This window comes from Notolepis coatsorum (assembly GCF_963971535.1).
Source record: "Notolepis coatsorum genome assembly, chromosome: 10".
Lineage (NCBI taxonomy): Eukaryota > Metazoa > Chordata > Actinopteri > Aulopiformes > Paralepididae > Notolepis > Notolepis coatsorum.
The window spans coordinates 67,537,482-67,557,202 of record NC_140174.1 but is presented as its reverse complement, the minus strand read 5'-3'; the positions used below and the strand labels follow the sequence as shown (position 1 = coordinate 67,557,202).

Here is a 19,721-nt window from a genome sequence, read left to right as displayed (position 1 = left end):
TGAGAGATAGAGAGAAAGAGAGAGAGTTTCATGCAATTTCTCTTTTCTAATCTTATATTTGTGTGTGTGTGTGTGTGTGTGTGTGTGTGTGTGTGTGTGTGGGGGTGGGTGGGTGTGTGTGTGTGTGTGCGTGTGTGCGTGTGTGTGTGTCTGCATGCGTGCGTGCAGGGCCAGAGGTCTGGGTAGAACTGAAGGATCAGAGGATGTGAAAGAGTCCCGTCCCTCCATCCCTCTGCTCACCAGACACATCCAGGCCCTGAAGAAGAAAGTCAGGAAGTTTGATGAACGATTTGAACAGGAAATGAACTACAAGGTACACACACACATGCACGCATTACAATCTGCAGATCAAATCACATTGCATTGAAACAACATAGAGGTTCAACATGCTTTTGGAACACCTATGGATACAAAAAGCATCTTCCCCCGCCACACGGTCTGGCTACCTATTACAACAGAGATAGACACTGGGTCTCATTCCCGAACGAATTTACGACCAAAAATGTCCTCTTAGGCAGATTTCTTCCCATTTAAGACATATTAGGGCTGGGAGCGCGAGTCCCCAAATTTTCCTGAGATCAGATTTGAGCGTGGCTGAGAGCAGATTTAAGAGTGCTGAGGAGCACTCTTATGATTTATTGACTAATTGAAAATGTTATTAACTTGACAGACTGTGTTCTCATAGTGATTCCTTCATGTTAACGCTACAGGCCTCCTTGGAATTAAAACTCTTATGCCCCCTTAACAAGTTAGCAGAGTTATAATGCTAAGCAGGAAAGTGTTGCATCAAGTTCAAGGCCATATAATTCTTAATTTTTAATATTTAAAAAAATTATTTTTTTCAGGAAGAGCACTAAGAGCATAACCTCAATATATCTGTAAAAGATTACAACTATTTCCGAATTTTAACCACTTATCTTCCCGCAAGTTTTCAACCCCATATTACAGCGTGGAAAACATGCACCAAGTCCGTGTGAAAAATAATCTGTCTTTATATTTACAAATGAATGACTAATTTGGTCAGAAATAGCGTAACTAATAACGTTAGTAAGCACTGCTTATTTGCTTATTATGTCCGTGGGGTTACAGTAAACGTTTCTCCCAGTACATTCTGAAGACACACCGCTGTCTGTTGAAGCACCATGGCTCCATGGCTCTTCCGCAAATTAGTGAGAGCAGAGCCGCGCAAGGGGAGCGGCACCTCGGCACAGCTCAGCCGCTGTGACACGAGGAGCACAATGCCCCGGTTCTTTGGCCATAGTGCAATTGCGCCTCCGTGCGTCATAATTCGGTAACAGACTCTCTGGAACATGCACTGGCTCACGGCAGTATGAAAAGAGCGTTTATTTGATAATTACAGCGACAATTTAATGAATGAGTGCAGATTAAAAATCAGCGTTTTAACATGGGAGTCAATGGGAAGAAAAAAACACACTATGTTAATTGGCAAGCTAAGGTCTATAACTTTTTTTTATAGGTATTCTAATGATGATCGTTTTACATATTGGATATATATAGACAATGACCAAACTGACCCAATTTCATAACATAATAATCAACACAGCCATCATTGTACACAGAAACACAAAGAAATATAGGCAAAAAACACAAAATAGTCGCTAAGGGGGCAGAAGAATTCATAATTAAAATAAATATGACAATATTTGTACAATAAGAAATTACGCATCTGAACCAGCTATGTTGGACAAATGTATAATTACTTTAATTACTCAGATATTCAAACACAATTATGCAACTATAATTATATTATAATAAATAATAATATTTATAATATAATTATAAATATAATAAATGAAAATAATAATTATTTAATGCCTTCTGTGGAATTTGTATTTCTTATTTGTTACACATCTGTTTTAATGATTAATTATATATATTTGAAAGAATGCAGGTCAACATGCAATGTATCCCATTGATTGGTATACAATGGGACAGACCTTTGTTTGATTGATTGATTGATTGATTGATTGATTGATTGAAAACTTTATTAACAGATTGCAGAATGGGTACAGTACAGTACAGCTCAATTACATACAATTGTTAAGGCGATGCAGACCAGAGAAAGACTTTCGTCTTGTTTACATCAGGGTCCCCCATTTTCAATTCATCATAACATATATGACACACACGACATACAGATAGACAGTACTGCTACATCTATACATTTATGACATACCAGATTTTCAAATACAGTACTGTTTGTGATACAAAAAGAGTCCAGAAAAGAGAGTACATTTGACGTAGAAACTGTTGGAGGAGGTTGGGCAGGAGGGGTGGGTGGGGGACACTGTACAAACAAAACTGTACATTGGAATATTGACAAAACTATACTTGGTCATTTACTGTACATTGGAGGGGGTTGATATAGCTATAAACCTGCATTCCTTCGAATATATCATTAATCAATTAAACTTATATTGAAATACACCATATAGCCTATACACCAACACTGAAATGACAGTGGATAAATAAATAAATAAATAAATAAGAACTAAAGCTAATCGGTGGAAATAGACTGCATTAATATTCCATAACAAGTCTTGTGTGCGCCTACGTGTCTAATGAATGAACAGTATAGGCTTAATATATTCCAGTTACCTGTTTCATTAGGATCCAGCACTATACACATGCTCTGCCCCACGCACAGTACAAGCACAGTCCGCATGTATACAGACTGTACCTATACTGTACATAGGGCAGAGCACACATACAGCATCTACCAAATCCTAATGAAACAAGTCATTAATGGAATAACAAGCCATACTGCGTTCATTCATTACGCCGTAGGCTATATATATTATATTTAATTAATTCATTCATATACAGTACTGCGCGCGCACGTGTGTGTGTGTGCGCGCGCTGCGGCAGGTGTACCACAAACTGTACTATATATGATGCCAATACATTAATCTAATCTAGTTTTGATGGGTCGCAAGACTCGCAAAGCACTTCCGCCATTCCATTTTCACACAGCTGCGTCACTAGTTGCCTTATAAGGAGCTCTGGAGGCGTTGTTTTGTATGCAAATGACCTGAACGGGAACGCGCTTTTGAGTTTAAGACAGAATCACATTCGCCAAGCAGGTACCAGATCTTGTCACAGGTGTGACCGTTTCAGCCACTTAAGACATATTACCAGCACGTTCGGGACTCAGAGTGAACTTGTCATTGATTCTGTCTCAGTGGTTCCAAGATAAGTCTTCCAAAAGAACTCTTTGAACATTTTTGGAGAATGAGACCCACTGTCTGGCTACCTATTACAGCAGGGATAGACACACTGTCTGACTACCTATTACAACAGAGATAAACACATGGTCTGGCTACCTATTACAACAGAGATAACACGCAGGATAATTGCTCGCAGCCACCTCACCTGAAAAGACAGCAGGTGTCGATCGCAGAAATCCTGATTTTCTAATGGTATTGATTGATTGAAAACTTTATTAACAGATTGCAGAATGGGTACAATACAGTACGGCTCAATAGCCTCGCCGACAAGTTAAATGCATAATCTATAGGCTAATTACCCGAACAACTGCCTCTTTGAACTGCTGCGGTCAGGCAAGCGATACCGGAGTCTTAAGGCGAGCACAGAAAGACTCAGAAGAAGCTTCTATCCCCAGGCCATCAGGCTGCTAAACGAACAATAAACACTATGCAACAACCATCAAATGCACACAGCACACACTCACTTAAACAAACAACACACTGCAGCACCCACTCTCCACACTTTAAATCACACAAACACACTTTATATTTATTGATAAAGGATTTGCACTACAACTCGCACACCTACTGTAAATTGTACCTAAATTGCACCTCATCCCATTTCTGCCTTGCACTATATAGTATTGTATATTAGTACACTGCATAGTATATTGTATATTATATGGTAACTCAGTTACGTCTATTCTGCATCGAACATTGTACATATGTCTATACTGAACACTGTGACCTAATTTTTTACTTCTAATTTACATGCTATACTATGTTATTTTATTTCATACTTATCTTGTCTTGCACAGTCTCTGGAGCGTAACAGTAAGAAGCATTTTGTATAAAAGTATTCTGTACTTCTGTATGACAACTATTAAAGAAACTTGAAACTTGAACCCCAATCAATCAGATTCAATTTATTTAAATGTGCCTGCTGGCAGTAGGCTTAATGGAATGAATAATCGAATGAGATCTTGCTAGCAAAAATAATTAGTTAAATCTTTTCAGAATAAGTAGATAAAAACAAACCCAAAGAGTATCTAATTGATACGAATTAATAGAGATACTTATGAGGATATCTGTACTAGGGATGTCCCGATCACGTTTTTTTGCTCCCGATCCGATCCCGATATTTCCCGATCGGATAATGTTTAAAAAAAAAATTTCCAACAAACATGACAATGTTCACATCTTAAACTCATACTGAGGCCTTAGTTTTGGTTTTAAATTGCATATCATCATTAATTTATTTATTGTCACACAGAGCAGAAGAATTTTGCCAAAACAAACCAATAGTATCCAGCTGCAGAACGGCAGACCAGCCACACTCTCAGACCCAAACGCATTTCCTTTGATTTAATTATACATCAAATGATTTATGTCAAGGATTGCAATGCCTCGCTTGAATGAAGTTAACTTTTCACCTGGATAACGTCAACATTCAGGGTGAATGTAATGTGAGAAATTGGGATTAAAAAAAATATATATATATATTTTAATTTGGGTCTGAGAGTGTTACTGGTCTGCCGTTCTGCAGCTGGATACTATTGGTTTGTTTTGGCAAAATTCTTCTGCTCTGTGTGACAATAAATAAATGAATGATGATATGCAATTTAAAACCAAAACTAAGGCCTCAGTATGAGTTTAAGACGTGAACATGGTCATGTTTGTTGAATAATAATAATAATAAAAAAAAAATCCAGATTATTTAAAATTTTCTGCCGATCCCAATCTTCGGAAAATCACGTGATCGGCCCCGATCCCGATCACGTGATCGGATCGGGACATCCCTAATCTGTACTGTATGTGCTTAGGTATCATGTACTATATAAATACATGGTTCCCAAAGTTTTCAATGCGCGACCCCCCAAATAACGTGTCAGAGAGGCTTGGAGGCTTGCAGTTTCACTATTAATCAAGTTTTAATCTGTTTCGGACATCATCCATACATGCATTGAATTGATTAACCTTTGGTTTATACCAGTGACACCAGTCATGTTAATCACCTTCTTGTTCATCATCAGATAACAGTGCTTGAACAGATAAATGCATTTTCTCAAATTCATTCATCAAACCGTCAAAGGCTTGTAATTGCTCATTAATTTTCTCAAATCACGTCCACGTCATCAAATCCGTCAAACAGCGCATCTCCTCAAACATTTTAATCCCAGTTACAATATCACAATAACGTGTGAGTGACAGTGATACATACAATTCAACAATCCACATATTCAGATTCGTCGTAATTCACATACACAATCCACACATAGATGCTTCAATTTATGCTTGAATGAAACACAATCCGGGCGCTCCGTTAAGCAAATACATCCACAGCGGAGAATATGAAACTAATCAGAGCCAAACGCCCGATAGGTTTCATTCATTAAAAATATCCCTGCGGGATTCACATTTGCAATGCGCCGTTATTAAATATCGCGACTCCGAGCGCCGTATATATGACGTGCATTATTTAGGACAAAGTAAATCCATAGGCTGAATATGATTTATTATCAGCATTTTAGGTATATTATTTTACATTTCAAAAGCCCCCTCTAGAAAAACAAAGCACAAAAACGTAATTCAGAATGGTATAATGGGTTCTAGACTGTGACGATTATTTCAGGAAGGGAGCTGGCATTTCTTTGCGAGGGCGTGGCCAGCTTATCGAGCTAACTGAACTAAACCCTGTGCTGGACCAGGTTCAAACTTTCTGATCTGTTGCCATAGTGATTTAGACAATCGCACTTTGAGGAACGGAAAGGTCTAGCTTAAGTCAAGTTATCCTGAAAATTATCCGGCTAACTCAGTTAGCCAGGTACGAGGAACAGGGAGCTAGAACTAAATCTGGCTAGAACTACAGCAAGTTTATGAACATGTCCATGGCAAAACATCGAAATCATCAGTCTACAAAAGCCAAGGCCTCTGATTTGTGGGGCCAATGGCTAATCCCATTTGTTCTTATGAAGGTCAAATGCACAGTCTCTATCTCTATAGTTACATCTCAAGGAGAGGCATCTATTTTTGACACACACACACACACACACACACACACACACACACACACACACACACACACACACACACACACACACACACACACACACACACACACACACACACACACACACACACACACACACACACACACACACACACACACACACACACACACACACACACACACACACACACACACACACACACACACACACACACACACACACAGAAGTAAAAAGTAAAAATAAAAAATAAAATTGAAAACGTTTTTTTTATTTTTATTTTTTATTTTTTTTACTTTGATATTTTTTTTTTATGTTCGAAGCTTGTGCCATCGGACGAAGCTTCGAAGCTTCGAAGTATTTAAGACAGCCCTAGCTCAAGCACCCCTTGGGCTCTATGTGTGCACGTGCCTGACTACCATAGCATGCTTGCTTCAGATTTTCCAAAACGAGGTACCTTAAACGAGGTACCTTACGAGGTACCTTAGTATAGTATAACTGTATATTGTATAGTATAGTATTGTATAGTAGTGTACATAAGACCCAGTGCCTCATTCGTAGCTAACACTGTATTGCACTATCGCAGGACCTTCGCATGTCTTTTACCATGCTTTTTGTAACCTTTATGTACATTATACCTGTTATGTCTTATTCCTATTACTTGTATTATTGCACAATCGCTGCGGGTATGACCACCCGCATTTCACTGTATGCTTGTATGCCGTGACAAATAAAACTCTTGACTCTTGACTTGACTTAAGGAAGGATGCCCACTGATTCCTCCCTATTTGAGCCTAAATTTAGAGCATTTCAACTTCCTGCCTAACCTAGAAATGCTACCTAAACAGTATGTTCCCTTGCATTTGAGACACAGCCACATAGTGTATAAAGCACAGTGGTGAAGCCCCCACCTCTTAATCTGGTTGTTCATATAGAACACTCACAAATCAGCCTGATGGGTTACCGTTGGAATATATTGGTTAGTGGAAGTGACAGTCTACAATAGTAATAAGAGGACGTGCCAGGGAAACAGATACGTCTGCCAGAACCCATTGTCATTGCACTAAGTTGGGGAAAAAACATCCTGGGTTGTATAAATATTTTTCAAACCAATCACAATCGTCTAGGGAGCTAAATGCAACTTTCAAAACAACATCAGGGGAGAGTGTAGCTTGCTAGCTCCAAAACTTGTGCCCATAGACGGGGATTTTTGAAGGATAAGGAAATTGCCCTTTTGTCGACGGAAGTAGTCGGCGCCGGTTGGAGGTTCATGCGCATGTTCGACATCCTGTCAAGTCAAGTCTAATGTCGTCATGGAAACGTTTGAAAACCTTGTTACCACTGGGAGACAAAACGTGTTGTAGGAAGTAGTAGGGAGGTCAAACGTTCTGCTTTAATGTAATAAAATGGGAGCTCCGTCCACAATTCTATTCAAAATGCAGTTATATTTCATACTGGCTTCGCGTCTTGCTTCGCCTATTGGACTATGCACGCGCCTATTGCGCACGTTGAAAGAACTTTTCATGCACCTTACATCTACCTAGCCACGCCCACTTCCGGGGTGGGGGGATATGTCAGACCAACGCAGTAGGAGGCAGTTGGCCTGCTCTGTCTACCCTACATATCAATGTATTGGAACTGAATGCAGTGCATTTGGTCCTCAGAGACTTATCACAGAGGAACAAGCATGTCCTGGTCAGGACAGACAGCATAATGTCAGCGGCTTATGTGAACAGACATGGAGGGGTGCGCTCCCCCTGTCTCCACCAGGCAGAAGTCGAGTTCTGGCTATGGGCATCTCGCAATCTGCACAGCCTGAGGGCTCTCCACATTTCTGGCAAAGAAAATGTGGGAGCAGACTTAATGTCACAAGGAGGTCCCTACCCAGACGAGTGTAGACTAGACCCAGACATAGTCAGACTGATCTGGAATCAGTTCAGGGAGGCCACCGTGGACCTGTTTGTGAGCAGTCAGTTCCACCAGTGCCCCATGTGGTTCACAGTCAGTCAGAAGGACAACCCCCCTCTGGGAGAGGATGCCTTCTCTGTATACCTGTGGCCACTAGCGGACTGGCCATCGGGAGCACCGGGAGTTTTCCCGGTGGCCTGGCAGACTGGCATGGCCTGGCTGCCCTGGCAGACTGGCAAATGCTTTTTTTTTTTTTTTTTTGCCCGCAGTCAGGCCACTGAACTCCGAAGCAGGCCAGGTAGGTATACATGTTTCTATTTGCGCATATATAAGTTCAGGCAAGCAGGCAGGAAGCGTGTAGCTTTATGCCAAGCAAGCAGTGCAAAAATTTATCGTAGTGGCATGCAGTAATGCGCCCTTCATTTTCCGCCGCCCAGCGCCCAGGTCGTGCGGAAATAGGCTGTCTATTGCCATTCTCTTTGACAAACTCTAACCTTAACCAGCTCCTTAACAACGCCTAAACTTAACCGTTCTAACCTTAACCAACTCCGAAACCATGCCTAACCTTAACCATAGAAATTATATTGCCATTCTCTTTGACAAACTCTAACCTTAACCAGCTCCTTAACAGCGCCTAAACTTAACCGTTCTAACCTTAACCAACTCCGAAACAATGCCTAACCTTAACCTTAACCTTAACCATGCCTAACCTTAACCGGCGAAATAACCTTAACCGGCGAAATAATACACGTTAAAAAAAAATCACGTTAAAAAATATTTTCGATGGGATTCGAACTCGCCAGCAAACAAGCCATAGGATCCACAGCCATGTGTCCTTGCCAATTGAGCTATTGGTAGATACTGAATATGGGGCGGTGACTTGTATATATTGAGCTCCGCTCAAGGCGGGATCTCATGCGCATGCGCGGGCACCTCGCGCGAGCACGCCGGCGCACGCACGCACCTGAGCGAGCACGCCGCCGCCGGTGCACGCACGGTAGCATTTGTCTGAAAAGAAGGGCGCTTTACCGCACTAGCGTGCGGTGACGAATGCGGAAGCATTTTTGCACTGCTTGCTTGGCATTAACGTACAGGCAGGCAGGAATGCGTGATTTTTTTCCGTAGCCGCAGTTTGCGAAGACGCTCTCTGATTGGCTAGCCCGCGTACAGCGAAGACCCTCTCTGATTGGTTTAGCTCCGAAGGGCTCTTCCGCCTTGTACATAATATTCTCTGCTTCGAAGTAAGTAACTGCCGAAACCCGGGAGATATGAACATTTTGGATCGCTCTAGAATGGGTGAAGACGAACGTCGGACAAAAATTGAAAGAATGAGATGAAAGCGGGGCGCAATCAGAGGTACTACACAAGTTTTGAATCAGATGGACATTGAAATTGACGTGGAAACTCCGGATGTTGATCACTTGATCACTTTATTGGATGTACTGCTGGGAGTTAAAGAAGACAGTTTGTTGGAACCTGACCGTGAAATAGAACAGCTATAAGTCGCTGTCCATGGTGCTGAAGGTCGCATTTATACTAGTGTATACAGCCTCTACAGTGCCACCACGTGATACAATGCGGCAAGATACAAAACGCAGTGGGGGGGGGGGGGGGGGGTGGGTATGGGCCTGGCCTGGCCTGGCCTGCTTGAGTCAAATTCCCGGTAGGAATTATGGTCCCAGTCCGCGACTGCCCGTGGCCACACAGAATACTGTATGCATTTCCACCCATCCATCTGATACACCAGTTGTTGGAGCGGGTACATCGGGAACACAGGACTCTTATCCTGGTTACGATGGATCAGCCTGTTGGTTTCCCATTCTAATTAAATTTTTTGTGGCTCCACCATGGCCTATCCCATGGTCTCGGGGAGCCCTCTCAAGCACGCAGCTCTGTGTTTTGGTCACCTGTCCTGAGGCAGCGTCTGATGGCCTGGCTGCTGGGAGGTTGAATTTGGAAAGGATAGGTATTAACGCCAATGGGATTACTACCATCCAGAGTGCACGCGCTCCATCCACTACGGCTGTTGCCAAATTTCCCTCGGGATGATTAAAGTATTTCTATTCTATTCTATTCTATTCTATGTTTATGCAGGGAAGTGGCATAGAGTGGTGTCGGGCTACGGGTCTGGACCCGGTTTCATGTCCTCTGAAATCGGTTCTGTCCTTCCTTCAGTCTGTCCTAGATAGGCTCTCGGCTTCAACAGTGAAGGTGTATGCTGCGGCTATCTTCATGTCATAGAGGCTTTGAGAGCAAGCCACTATTTAGCCGCCCTCTTGTGATACATTTTGCTGGGTGCACGGTGTCTCAAGCCTATTAAACATAATTTCTCCCCAAGCTGGGACCTCCAATTAGTCTTAGTTAAACTTTTGGGTGCCCCTTTTGAAACACTCGAGCGTACGCTGTTGAATCAGCTGTCTTTTAAGACTGCGTTTCTCCTGGCCGTCACCTCCGCTAAATGCGTGGGTGAGCTATGCACGTTTTTGGTTCAACCAGAGTGCCTTTCTATATGGGGGATACTAGCAGTGTTACTCTAAGGCCCAATCCGGCTCAATATCAGGAGCTCTTATCGCGCCAGGGACATTGTGCTAAAGGCTTTCCACCCTCCCCCTATATTCGTGCGCTTGCTTAAGCGCACATGGGACCTAAGGGCTACCAGTCAACTGTTTGTTTGTCACGGTGGCCCTAACAAAGGTAAGGCACTGTCAAAACAATGCCTGTCCTATTGGTTGTGCAAGAGCGACAGGTTCCCCCCACAGGTATCAGAGCGCATTCCACTCTTTATTTCTTTATTTCTTTATTTCAGATCCCCATTAGTCACTGCCTCAGGAGCGACTATTCTTTCTGGGGTCTGGATCCAAACATATAAAATTAAACAAGAATAATCAATAAAACAACATAAAAACAAAACAAATATCAATAAAACACCAACAAACAACTATCTATGCCAAATTTTCTAATATAGAACAATAACAAATATCAATAAAACAACAAATATCAATAAAACAACAAACGAAGACATCTCAGAGAAAACTAAAACGTGCTCAAAAACAGCACAACATTCCATACACTCATACTCATACTATAATACTCCTCTAATACTCCTGTGAAGAAGGCACGACAACGCCTCTACTTCCTCAGGCGCCTAAGGAAGTTCCAAGTCAGTCAGAAGATCCTTAAGAACTTCTACTCATGTACAATAGAGAGCATCCTGACTGGCAATATCACCTCCTGGTTTGGGAATAGCACCGCACAAGACCGTAGCAGACTACAGAGAGTGGCACGTTCAGCCGAACGCACAATTGGAGGGGGGCTTCCCATCCTCCAGAACATTTACAACAAGTGGTGCAGGGGTAAGGCTAAGAGAATTATCAAGGACTCCAGCCACCCAAACAACTGCCTCTTTGAACTGCTGCGGTCAGGCAAGCGATACCGGAGTCTCATGGCAAGCACAGAAAGACTCAGAAGAAGCTTCTATCCCCAGGCCATCAGGTTGGTCAACGAACAATAACACTATGCAACAACCATCAAACACACACATCCACACGCACACACTCACTTTAAACAAACAACACACTGCAGCATCCACTCTCCACACTTTAGAACACCTAAACACACTTTATATTTATTGGTAAAGGATTTGCACTACAACCCATACCTCAGTACACCTTACTGTAAATTGTACCTCATCCCATTTCTGCTTTGCACTATTTAGTATATTGTATATTAGTATATTGCATAGTATATTGTATATATGGTAACTCAGTTACTTCTATTCTGCATCGAACATTGTACATATGTATATACTGAACACTGTGTCTACGTACGTGACTTCTATTTTTTACTTCTATTTTTACATGCTATACTATTTTATTTCATACTTATCTTTTGTCTAGCACAGTCTCTGGAGCGTAACAGAAAGAAGCATGTAGTATAAAATTATTCTGTACTTCTGTATGACAATATTAAAGAAACTTGAAACTTGAACTTGAACTCATAACCACTAGACAAAGACATTCCAAATCAACACATAACCCAACACAAGAACCCATTCATTAGACACAGATTAGACCCAACCAAAATCAATCTCTTTCTGCATTACAGCCACTCGTAGTCTCCTCTTGAATCCCACCTTACTGGTAATTGAAACCAAATATTGTGGAAGTCTATTCCAGTAGGACATTGCCCTGTACATTACAGTTTTCTTTAAGGCTTCAGTTATGGGTCTCGGCAGGGCGAACCAACCCCTCAAGGCGTGTCTAGTGCCATAGCCATGACCATCACTAATAAGCACCAGCTGCAAAAAGAGGCACACAGGTTTATGTAAAGTATAAATATTTCTCATAAACAAAATAAGACTACACACTAGTCTCTCATTGACTCTCATCCATGACAGTTCCTTGTGCATTTTTTCAACACTGTTTCTAATTGAGCTATGCAATGCAAGTCTTGCAGCTCTATTTTGAGTAAGCTGTATTTTATTTAAGTCTTGTTTGGATGCATTTGACCAGATTGCTGGACAGTAGTCCAGATGTGACAAAACTAGTGATTGTATGACTTGCTTGGTAGCTGTGTCAGTTAAAAAATAGGCATTCCGTCTAATAATTTAAATACTTCTGCTCATTTTTGTTACAATATTGTTAATGTGAGTTGACCAAGAGAGTGTTTCATCTATTATAACTCCAAGCAATCTGGCCTCCTTAACTTGCTCAATATCTGCACCCTGCAAAGAAATATTTAATCTGTGATTCTCTCTCTGAGCATGCTTTGAACAAATAATTGGACATTTTGTTTTGGATGCTTTTAGTTTCAGCTTATTTACCGTGACCCATTCAGAAATCTGCATTAACTCACTTTGAAGAAGACTGCTGAGGTCTTTGGCATTGCTTGCCGAAGCATATATTGTAGTGTCATCTGCATAAATGGAACTGCTTGCATTTCTTATACTATGTGGCATATCATTTACAAATATTGAATATAATAATGGTCCAAGGCAACTTCCTTGAGGAATGCCACATTGTAGCGTTTTAACGCTTGATAAAGATCCATTAAACAGGACACATTGTTGTCTCATGAATAAATAACTTTTCATCCAGTTAGTAGCGTGTTAGAGTGTTTGAAACCATAATCAGCTAGTTTTGTAAGCAGCAGTTCATGATCAATGTTGAAAGTCAGAATGTATGTTATTAAGGGAGAAGTAATTTTGAATTTGTTTGAATGCAATTCTTTCCATAAGTATACCTAAAACAGGTAAAATACTGATTGGCCTACTATTTGGTCCAGTGAATGATTCTTTTCTATTTTTTTGGTAGAGGAGTGACCTTAGCTACCTTCCATATTTTCGGATAAATTCCTTCCTTAAGACTCAAATTGAATATATGACACATCGGAACAGCAATACTTCCAGCTGATAGCTTCACAAGTCTACTGTCCAGATTGTCGTGACCAGAGGGTTTGTCACATTTTAATTCAGACAATAGCTTTTCAATTTCTGAAAGATTTGTGACCAAAAATTCTAATTCACATTCTTTGTCCTTTATGATCTGACTTTTTATAATTGAATCTGATAAGTTACCATTTACAGGTGGCATGTTGTCGCTTATAGTATTTACTTTATTTGTGAAATAGTTATTGAAATAATTTGCAATATCCAAAGGATTAGTGATAAAACCATCCCCCGATTCAATAAATGATGGCATTTACCCATTTTGTCTCTACCCATGATTTGATTCAGAGTACTCCAGAGTTTTTTTTTACCATCATGTTTTGTTTCTTCAATTCTGGATTGGCAGTATAGCCTTTTTTTCAGTTTATTTAATTTGGTCACTTTATTTCTTAAAGAGCGATATGCTAACCAATCTTCTGAATTCCGTGAATTTAGAGCAATTATTTTTAGTTTATCTCTTTCTTTCATGTTGCTCCTTAGGTCAGTATAGCCAAGGTGCTTTGATAGATCTTACAGTACGTTTTTTTATGGGCACATGCTTGTCACAGACCAAGGAAAATAACTTCATAAATTCTCCTAGGGCTTCTTCAGTATGAATACACTCAAATACACTATCCCACTTTATGTTGTGCACGTCTTGAATAAATAAATTATCACAGAAATGTTTATAGATTCTTTTATGTATTATTTTAGGACCTGCTTTGGGGACTTAGAATTTTTTTGCCATAGCAATCATGTTATGATCACTGAATCACTGAATCCAACTGAATCCCCTCTAAGCAGGCCTCTGCTGCCCTGCTTAGAGGGGTCTCGGTGGAGGACATTTGCGCTGCGGCTGCGGTGGTCCTCCCCGGGTCCTTTTGTCAGATTCTATCTGATGGACAGGACTGAGAGCTCTGTCTCATCCCGTTATCCCGCTGTTATTGTAAATGGCTGGGATGTGTGATGTAGACTGTGGTTTTACTCACGGTTTACTCACATTTCATGCGTTTTAGGGAGCTGCGCCCTGTTACGCACAGTATTGGTGTTCTATCCTTATGCTCCTCGTTAGGATGAGTGTGGGGCTAGGACCCTCCCCGCTTTCAATGGTCTTGAAGGGACCTCAGGGGGTACATTTATCTGGGCTACGTGCTTGCTTTTCACCCATTAGTCCAATAGGCGAAGCAAGACGTGAAGCCAGTATGAAATATAATGAAGGTTATTCTATAACCCTAGTTATATAATTACTGACAAAGCGTCTTGCTTTTTTGGCCCTGACGACCCCAGTCCGTTTTTCGTTTGAAATTTGGGCTCGGAAGGGTGAGCATGGCCACTACACCTGATTATATACTACAGAAGTGGGCGTGGCTAATTATTTATTTTTATTTTTTATTGACATTTTTTTTTATAAAAAGAAACATTTATAGAATGTTAACAATCACTTTCCATCACAGACCTAAAATCTAGTTTTGCTTACATGCTTATATATTTCACATTAGACACGTTTGTAGAATAGTGTTCCGGGCTCTGCAGATATACTATTGGTTTCATTCAATGACCCGTTTACTTTTGTGCAAAGCATTGTTGGAGGACTAACACTAGGGGGAGTTGGTTGGCGTCGGTCTGGTAGTCGGTAGAGAGATGTGAAGAAGACCGGTATTATCCACGAGGGGAGGGGGTACAGGTACGGGGTCTATTCGGCGCTATCCACGGGAGCGAGTGGATGTCTTGGCCAAGAGCATCCTACTTTTGAAAACCAAATGTGCAGCATCGGAGCAGAAGAAATAGAGTTCGATTCAAATAAGGCAAAACTGTAAATCTGCATGTCGTGCATGAAAAATTAACCTGGCTTTAAGCTTGTTTATCAGGTTCCAGGGGTGTTTTATGCATTTTCCCTGTTACTGCCAGGTTGTACGACTGTACAGGTGCATTGCCACTAAGCCTCGGGCAGCGCTATTATTTAAGAATACGTTGACTGTATGCCCAGCCTCGGGCAGCGCTATTATTTAAGAATACGTTGACTGTATACACACAAAAAAAAATTATTATTATTTAAATTTTTTTACCTTTAGGGGGGGGGGGGGGGGGGGGGGGTCGCGTTTAAATCTTGCACAGGGCCTCGCATTTCTCCCAGACGGCACTGGCTACGGCTGTGGGGGTGCTTGAGACATGATCCAATAGACGTGCAATTACGCATGAGTCTCCTGAACACGGAGAGACCAGTTCCAAGTTGATCGGCACTTTCTCCGCCGAGCTATAGTAAATTTATCGCACCTACTCCTGAACTGCGCATGCGCAGATGGATGAACGTGGGCAATCTGCGCATGCATAGTTTGGAGTAGGTGCGGAAAAGTTACTATAGCTCGGCCGAGAAAGTGCAGATCGATTTGGGATTGGTCGCTCCGTGTTCAGGAGACACAGGCGTATACAATTATATTGGATCATATCTCCAGCACCCCCACAGCCGTAGCTACAATCACTTAATGTCAAGGCTCTCATCCACATTCATTCACCCCCCCACCCCCCCTTTGAGTTAGCTTTGGATCAGTTACTCATAATCACAAATATGGATTAGACTGTATACCATGATAATACGTTATGAATTCTTATATTGATTGACATTCCCTTATGACAGACAGTGGCAGCCGGTGTGAACTACATTTGGGTGGGTGCGGGGGGGGGGGCAAGCGGACAGCTGACCAAGCGAATACTGACTCGAGTCTCGACATAACGTTACCCCGTTTCCAACGTTAAGTCGAGTTCATTCATACTACACTAGTACACGTATGATCAATCCAATAATGAACACATATATATATATCTTGTCATTTTAAACAAGTTACCATTCATTCATTCATTCATTATGCGTCACCCGCGGCAAGATTAAATGTTATAGTTCAAGAGAGCGATGAGAGCGAGAGAGCGAGAGAGAGAGAGAGAGGAGAGAGAGAGAGAGAGAGAGAGAGAGAGAGAGAGAGAGAGAGAGAGAGAGAGAGAGAGAGAGAGAGAGAGAGAGAGAGAGAGAGAGAGAGAGAGAGAGAGAGAGAGAGAGAGAGAGAGAGAGAGAGAGAGAGAGGGAGAGGGAGAGGGAGAGGGAGAGGGAGAGAGAGAGACCGCATAAACTCACTTTGTTTAGTTGAAACGTGGTCCAGGAGGGCTTGATAAAGTGTATATGTCCACAGTCCCAGACTGTTGATGTATATCCACTGTCCAGACTGCATCCAGCTAGCCAAATAGCTTCTTGTTAGCCAAGTTAGGCACACCAACACAAGTACTGTGATGAGCTGTGTCTTTGCCCCTTTCCACATCGAACAGCCTGCAAACTACCTGGCGTTCTATCGCCCTGCTCTAAGACAAACTCTAACCTTAACCAACTTTGAAAGAGTGCCTAAGTTTAACCGTCGAAAGAACTTGCCGTCATGCTCTAAGACAAACTCTAACCTTAACCAACTTCGAAGAGTAACTAAGCCGAACCAGTGTAGAAACTGGCGTCGGCCAATCAGAGAGCGTCTCCGAGAAATGCGGCTACGGAAAGTATAGACGCTGCTTGCTTAGATGATATAGATCGCTTGAAAACGCGCCCGGCTTCCATCATATTACATCATATTTCAACGCACAGTGCGTTACGTGCGTTGACCTATTTGATTGGCTGCGAGGATACAGCGATGAAACCAGTGCACGCCCTGCTGTGCGCGATATGTCTCACCCCGGCCTGAGAGGTAGTTACTAGTGACTTCCTGTGAATGAAAAACTATTATTTATATTTGATATATTAACGTTATATTGTGCATTGGAAACACAAACATACTTAAAATGAGTAAATATTATTCATTTTAAACATGTTTATTTTATTTCTAGGGCTCTAAAAATATATATATATATATATATATATATTTTCTTCTTCTTCTCTCTTTTAACCAGGGAGGGCGGCGCTCTAGCGCCCACTATCGGCCGGCCGCCACTGGACATAGGTCACTTTACTACTGAAGACTTGGATACACCAACCGTCATTCCTAGTCGATTAATGCCCACTTGTGACTGAAATATATTACTGCAGTCCTTGTGTATCTTCTCTGGCCAGTTTGACTAATCTAATTGGTAACGAACTGCATTTAATCCACTGTTGTAAGAATCTATTTGGCACAGAGATTTAATTAGTCTGTTCTCTCTCTCTCAGCCGTCTCACAATCACAAGAATTCCAACCCAGAGATGATCAAAATCATGACTGAACTGGCCAAGGCTCGCAAACAGCTCAAAGGTAAAACACACTGTGAAAAACCATGGTCAAGTTGAAGGTGAAACTCAAGTGCATTGTTATGAATGAGGTAGAGCTAGAAGCTCACCACTAAACACCATCATTGTTATGAATGAGGTAGAGCTAGAAGCTCACCACTAAACAGCATAATTTGATATAATAAATCATACGTTATTTTGATAAACCTTCTCCCCTCCTGTCCTGTCCTGTCCTGTCCTGTCCTGTCCTGTCCTGTCCTGTCCTGTCCTGTCCTGTCATGTCCTCTCATGTTCTCTCCTCTCTCCCTCTCCTCTCCTCTCCTCTCCAGAGCTGAAGTTGAGACAGTCAGTATTTGAGCTAAAAGACCAGGTCAGTGATGGATCTGGTCAGGAGAACAGCGAGATCTGCAGGTAAGACAATTAAAGAAACAAAGCATCATGCTTAGTAGCGCTTGTCATGTTTAACACCCTTTAAAAAAGTTGATGAATTGATGAATCGTTCAGTTTGTTAGTCCATTAGTCATATTTTATACTTTTTTTTTTATATTTCCTAAAAAATTATAATCATCTCTGATAGGCAATCACTTTAAATAGGTCCCTCTGCATGCTTTCATGTAGGAAACACAGTTGACAGCCCTATGACTTTGAATTCAGAATCTCTTTAGTTGAGGAGTCCTAGTTGTTAAATGCACAGCTGAGTGACGGCCATAAGTCTTTCCACAATATTTCACATATACTGGAGTACATTGTTATTGCTGATTAACTAAAAAAGAAAAAAAAATGTACTGTATACACTGTATATAATATATAAATATATATATTTGTGAAATAGTCAATTGGCAATTATTTTGATTTGTCCTGCAGGTATGGATCCGTCCACCACACGGTGCCAGAGCATAAACCCACTCTGGAGGAAACAGTAGAGTCTCTGTTCAGAAGACTGAGAGAGAAGAGACAGCAGCTAGGTCTACCCGATAACATGAAGGTGCGTGTGTGTGTGTGTGTGTGTGTGTGTGTGTGTGTGTGTGTGTGTGTGTGTGTGTGTGTGTGTGTGTGTGTGTGTGTGTGTGTGTGTGTGTGTGTGTGTGTGTGTGTGTGTGTGTGTGTGTGTGTGTGTGTGTGTGTGTGTGTGTGTGTGTGTGTGTGTGTGTTGTGTGTGTGTGTGTGTGTGTGTGTGTGTGTGTGTGTGTGTGCATGCATGTGTGTGTTTGTGTGTGAAAGACAAGGAAGAGAGAACAATTTTAGGTGAATGTCTACACAGTAATCAACCTTCTCTCTCCTCTCTCTCTCTCTCTCTCTCTCTCTCTCTCTCTCTCTCTCTCTCTCTCTCTCTCTCCTCTCTCTCTCTCTCTCTCTCTCTCCTCTCTCTCTCCTCTCTCTATCTCTCTCTCTCTCTCTCTCTCTCTCTCTCTCTCTCTCTCACACCTACAGGATATGACTCAAGGCCAGATAGTCTTAGAGAAGATGACTTTACAGAAGTGTCTGCTCTACTTTGAGAGCCTGCATGGTCGACCAGTAAGCGGATGCTACCATCGCAGAAAACACTATGACTATAAATAACTATAAAGATATTATGAAGACTAGTATATTCATAGTTTTATTATGTTACATTTATCAAATTATAACAACAAAAGCTTGTTAAACCCCCAAAAACTCATCTATCATCTTCTTTCTGTCTCTGTCTCTCTCTCTGTGCCCCCGCCACCAGGGTACTAAACAGGAGAGAAACCTGGTGAAGCCTCTTTATGACAGATACCAGATGATCAAACATCTACAATGTTCCAGTCCCATCACCACCATAGTAAGTCCCCTTTAACCATCACCACTACATGTAACCTTTAACCTTCACCACTACATGTCACCTTTAACCTTTAACCATCACCACTACATGTAACCTTTAACCTTTAATCATCACCACT

General features: G+C 41.5%; 1 protein-coding gene across 1 annotated transcript in view; it reads left to right on the top strand.

Moving 5' to 3' along the window:
* fam13c (family with sequence similarity 13 member C) overlaps positions 1-19,721 on the top strand; it is a gene marked incomplete at both ends in the record, with an annotated part of 33,266 nt that overhangs the window by 8,396 nt on the left and 5,149 nt on the right. Inside the window, 6 exon segments of the mRNA XM_084323060.1 lie at positions 169-313; positions 17,746-17,827; positions 18,132-18,213; positions 18,667-18,787; positions 19,234-19,317; positions 19,511-19,603. Coding sequence (XP_084179186.1) covers positions 169-313; positions 17,746-17,827; positions 18,132-18,213; positions 18,667-18,787; positions 19,234-19,317; positions 19,511-19,603 — 607 coding nt within the window.